This window comes from Hipposideros armiger, unplaced genomic scaffold, assembly GCF_001890085.2.
Source record: "Hipposideros armiger isolate ML-2016 unplaced genomic scaffold, ASM189008v1 scaffold_11, whole genome shotgun sequence".
Taxonomy (NCBI): Eukaryota; Metazoa; Chordata; class Mammalia; order Chiroptera; family Hipposideridae; genus Hipposideros; species Hipposideros armiger.
The window spans coordinates 3,355,939-3,361,794 of record NW_017731361.1 but is presented as its reverse complement, the minus strand read 5'-3'; the positions used below and the strand labels follow the sequence as shown (position 1 = coordinate 3,361,794).

Below are 5,856 nucleotides of genomic sequence, written 5' to 3'. Positions count from 1 at the left end.
CTGCAGCGGCCTCTCCACGATCACCTCCAGGTGGATGCTGCACTCCAGGCTCCGCCCGCACAGCTCCTCGCGGTCGATCCGAGAATTCACAAACAAAATGCCATTCTGCAGATTTACCTCCAGAAGGTCCCCGCGGCCTTTGGACGCCACCCGGAACAGACGCGGCACCAGCTCCACCAGCTCCAGCCCCAGGTCCTGGGCAATGCGGCCTACGAAGGTGCCGTGTTTGACCTCCTCAGGGACTGAGTACCGGACCTGGCCGCTTCCAGCCTCCCAGACTGCAAGGAGCAGAAGCGAGAGCAGCAGACGCTGCCGGGCTGCCAGACTTCTTTGGGAATATACCATCGCAAATTTGGTGCAATTTTCAAATGGCTTCGCACCACCACACAATAGCTTTGGGAAATGTAATTCCCAATTTGCTATAGTGTTTAATATCCTCACCTTTTCAGCTTCCACAGCAGAGTAAAGAATGGAGTGGACTTCTTCTTTTCTAAGGAATATAAACTCACTCTATCCTTTGTTGTTAAATGAAAAATACAAACGCGGTTTCCAGCGCCATCATGTGGATGAAAGGGTAAGTATTTTACTTTGTTATGCTTTATTTACCTTACATTCCTTAAATATTGCCCATTTTTAGTGACTCATGTATTCTTTATTTCCCTTATCTCTAATAAAAATATCATTAAAATTTTAATAAAAGGTGTCAATGTCCATTTTCATTAAATGTTGCAAAATCAATACTATTGAGGTCGTGCCACACCAATCTTTACTACTGATTAGTATTGGCCTATTCTATTTAGGGACAGCGTTTATATATTCCCTGACTTTAAAAGTTTTGGATTTTCATTTCTTTCCATATTTAAATATATATCATTAAAATTCTTGAGTTTTTCCTCTGTTATTTTGATAGTATGTTTGTATACTACTTTTACATTACCCAGAAAACAAATTTATATTCCTATTTGTAGCATTTAATATTAGCTTTTGTTGATGTTATTTTCAAAGTAAAACTATTTGAATAACATTCTTGACTGAGTACCATTTTGGAAGTCTGAATTTCAAATTGCTGAAAATCCATTTCATTTCTCTCTGTATCACCTACCTACCTTAGTATTGACTGAAAAATCATAATGTGGAGATTTAAATTTTCTAGAAGCCAGAATCATAGTCAATCAATTGGTGAGCATCTTGGCACTATTTGCAAATTAGACAGCATTTCTTCAAGTTGTTATTATTGATAAGTCAGGGTTGATATAAATTGTGAAAGCACATCTCTTTGCTTTTATGCAGCAGATCAAAATCCTAATGTCTGTAGATATACTACTCCATAAAATGTTTGGGTTCCGGTAAAAATTAAAACATTGAAAAGAAACCACATTATTAACCAGGCTAATTCTATGTGAATTTTATCTCTTTCAATCCTCTAGTTGATTTGCTGTACACCACTTGTAAATATAAATATACTTCATGTAAATATAAAGATATTTTGGAAAAAAGACTCTTGGCCTTTGACCCATCTTCATATCTGTTAGATTATATCAAGTTTTTGAATTACCACCTGCATTTGTCTTTCAATGCTCAGCTCTTCTTTTGGAGGTTATCTTCTCAACAACTATAGACTCTCTAGTCTTAATTCCATAGACAGCTCCACAGGTAGAGAAAAAATTTTAAATCTTTTTCCAAACCATTCTTTCAATCAAATATTATAGATTAACTTGTTGACTGATCTTTTCATTAGCTAATTTCACTGGAAATCTCACTTATATTTAAGTCTCATTGCAAAAATAAAATCCCTTTCTTGACAATAGATTTAGGTTAAGGAAACCAGATAGTGTTTTGAGGTGTCTATATGAACTTATTAGAAAGCACTCAGGAAGATTTTACACTAGAAAATTTAATTTTGAATTAGAGTCTAGATATACTTTATTTCCTACAAAACCAGACTAAAATTTTAATAAGTTATATTTCTCTCCTATCTGCAGAAAATTATATAGGTCTACCCCACTGCTGAGAAATAACAGATGAGGGTGAAGCAATGTTTTAAAGATTTATAAACAATTTATGCAGCTGCATCAAATTTGACCCAAAAATTTACTTACGTGTGGAAAATAATTTATCCACACGTAAAATATATTTACGTGTGGAAAATATATTTATGACACTATGCTGTGTGCATATGGTACATATACTTACATTACTTTTATAATGGTTCAACTTCCCTATAAAATGTTGAACTAAAATATTTATATTCTATTCCATTCTGGAGAGAAAATCTGAGAGAAATTTTAAATTACCCGAGAATAAATTAAATTTAGTTTGTATTCAGAATCTCATTGCCTTCATTAGTGCCAAATGAGTTCACTTAATGGTAGAAAGGGACAAGTACTAAATTCCAGAACTTTGGGGTGTATTTTTTGTATTCACATTAATATCCACGTGGCCATAGGCAAGTTTTTTATGTCTCTGAGCCACAGTTTACTTGTCATTAAATTAAGAGAAATGATGATCTCATAGGTATTTTAGTCAGTTTTAAAATCTGAGATCAAGTGAGTGGAAACTTGGTGAGGTACAGGATTCTCATAGCATTAGCCAGTGTCCAGGGAAAAAGAAATAAGGGTAATTAGTAATAAACTTCAATAATCTTGATTCTTATTCAGTGGTGGGGAGGAAGGAAGAAGGTTTACAAATAAGTTAAAAATCTGTATTCTACTGACTTTATATGAGACTACAAAATAGAACTGGAGGTGAGAAGAAGAGATATAAAAAGTTCAGAAGATTTTTAAATGTCAGACATCATCATAGTAGTTAAAAAAAAGAAAAAGAGAAAAAATTATATCAATTCAAGTCTTTCCATAAATGCCCTAAATCCATGTATGTCAGATATTTAAAAGTTACTTATCCAGATCTAGAGGATCTACATATAAAGCGGCCACAACTTCCCATGCACAATATCTAGAATTCAACACATTATCCGGTTTACCAAGCAAGAGGATCATGAGAAAAAATGAAAAATAAAAAAGATATGCAGATAATCCAATTATTACAGTAATCTAGCAGATCACAAATAAATGGTGATTAATGTATTGAAATAAATACATAATAAAGAATTTCACCAGAAAACTGTAATCTATTTTTAAAAGGAAATTATAATTCTTAAGCCAAACAATGTCATAATTGAAGTTTAACTTCAATTGATTATTTTAATAGTATAGATAGATTGAACTAAGAAGAAGAGAAAATTGGTGAAGTAGAAGATTGGTCAGAATAAAAATCTAGCATGTAATAAAGAGATCAAAAGTGATTGAAAATAAAATACAGGACATAGAAGATATATGAGATATGGCAAAAAAATTTAACACATATATATCCCTTGAGTTACAGAAGAAGAGAAAAACATGAGACAGAAGCAATATTTGAAGGCAGACTGCCGAAATTTTTCCTATACTGATGAAAGACATCAAGTGACATATTCAAGAAGCTTTAAAAACTGCAAGACAAAAACCAAAGAAAACTAAACTGAGCATATAATAAAGCTATTGAAAATAAAAAATAAAAACTATTATAAAAAGCAGCTGGATGAAAAAAAGGCACAATATCTGAACAATAAACTTGACAGCCATCTTCTCAAAAGAAGGCTATGCAATGTCATCTTGAAAGTGCTGGGGAAAAAAATAACTTCTAACCAGAATTTGATACTCAGCAAAATTATTTTTTTAAAGTGATGATGAAATAAGCATATTTCTGACATACAAACAGAATTCTTTACCACCAGAAATATTAATATTATTAATATTCTATTTAACATAGTGATAGTGGTTCTACCCAATGCCATAAGACACAAAGGATATAAAAGGTATTAAGAATTGGAAAGAAAAAAAAGACAACCATCATCATTTGCTGACCAGATGATTGCCTGTATCAAAAAATACAAAGCACATATAGATAAATTACTAGAATGAGTAACATGTCAATACAAAAATACAACATGTATTCATATATGTCATCATTAAACAGAAATAAATTTTAACTTAAAGCTGATATTTTTAATGGCTACAAATTGCAAATACCTAAGACTAAATCTAAAGAAAGATGTGTAGGACCTCTACACAGAAAATTATAAAATATTAAGAAACATTACAGATTATTTAGATAGACGATGCTCGAGTGTTTAATGACTTATTACTGTAAAGATGTCAACTAGGTTCACATTCCTCAATCCTACATTCAATGCAACCCAAATTAAAACCTCACCAACTTGTCTTTATGAATTTTATATACAAATTTAGGTGGAAATGAAAGAAGCAATATGGCATCGATGCAAAAACAAACAAACAAAAAATAAGTTAAATACTCATAGATTAGAACAGAAGAACACCATGCCTATGGAATAGACAGTTGTTTTGTAAAAATATGTGGAACTCATTTTTAAGAAATAGTCTTGGTTCAACTTAATGTCCTTGGGGGAAGATTAATCTTGATCCCAAGCCACAGAGTAGAAAGAGATTATGTACAAAATATAAGAAAATTGTAAAAAGCAATAGAAAAATACAACAGAATGGAAAATAATAAGAAGACTTGCATAACTATTGCACAAGATAGGATATAACAATGGTCAATAACAATACAGAAAGGTGTTCAACCTCATTTATAAATCAGGAAACAAAATGGGAATACTAGAGACATCCAGCAAAATGGCAACCATGTAAATAATCTGACAATGCCTACTTTTGGAGCTATGTAGAGCAATAGGAAATTGCATTCACTCCAGCAAAAGTATAAACAGGTAAATGCATTTGTGAAAATTGTTTGGCAATATCTATTAAAGATGAAGATATGTACATAATCTATATTCCACTAATCTCATTCCTAGTTAAATAATAGAGAAAAGTGTGCACATGGCACTGAAAATTTTACAAATATATTTATGATAGCATTATTTAAAATAGGCATACGGAGAAACAATGCGAAGTCCTCAACAATGGAATAAATAACTCATACTATATTCATAAAATAAATTACTAGAAATAAAATAAATCAATTCCAACATGGCAATAGGGATGAGTCTATAGAAGGATGAATGATAAATATGAGGAACACACAACACATGCACACACATAGCTATTTTGTGAAATTCCATTTATATAAAGTTCAAGAAAAAGGTCAAAATTTATCATAGTTATAAAGCTAAAACTGTGGCTATATTTGGAGGAGAAAAAAAGGAAAGTGTTTTGGGAGATTCATTTAAGTGGCTTCTGAAATGAAGGTAACAGTTTTTATTTTCAAATAATTGATTAATATATTATTCTGTCTGCACACTTTTCAATTATGGATAAATAACAAGTAAATACTCCCTAAAAAGTTGATTACAATTCATAATAAATAGGTGAATATAGTAGACACGAAATTTATAACTATACGTGTTGTACTTATATGTTTGCATTTAATAATCAAGATTTAAAACAAAACAACATATATTGCCTTGGTGCTAGTTATTTAGTTATATAAATAACTAAAATATTTTAGTTAAAATGGGTAAGAGTAAATAAATATGTCAGAGAAATTTCATTCTGAAAAATCTTTTAAAATAAGACATTAAGAGGATAAAAGAAAATAAAACTTCAAATTAAATCATTCAGATTAAGTAAATCGTATCCGTAAACTAACCTTTGAAAGGGAATCCTTAGTTACTGGCTGCTGATCCTCTCTGTCCCCAGAGTCAGGTACACTGGGGCTGAAGGCCATGAGGTCTGTCTTGGGCGGGCCCTCCCCAGAGCACACCCTCTGCCGCTTCTGCTGCGAGTACGACCAGCTCCCCACCGCGCTGGAGCACACCAGCGTGGGCTTCCCCGGCCCGCA

At 32.4% G+C, this 5,856-nt stretch overlaps 1 protein-coding gene across 2 annotated transcripts in view; it reads right to left on the bottom strand.

Moving 5' to 3' along the window:
* The window catches only part of LOC109393433 (protocadherin alpha-C2), a 186,654-nt gene that overhangs the window by 154,868 nt on the left and 25,930 nt on the right, over positions 1 to 5,856 (bottom strand). The window contains exon 2 of one of the 2 annotated variants that reach the window (XM_019662668.1): positions 5,665 to 5,832. The exons of the other annotated variant lie outside the window; for it this stretch is intronic. Within the exon in view, the coding sequence (XP_019518213.1) occupies positions 5,665 to 5,832 (168 nt within the window). The remainder of the gene's footprint in view (positions 1 to 5,664; positions 5,833 to 5,856) is intronic. 2 annotated transcript variants of the gene reach the window in all.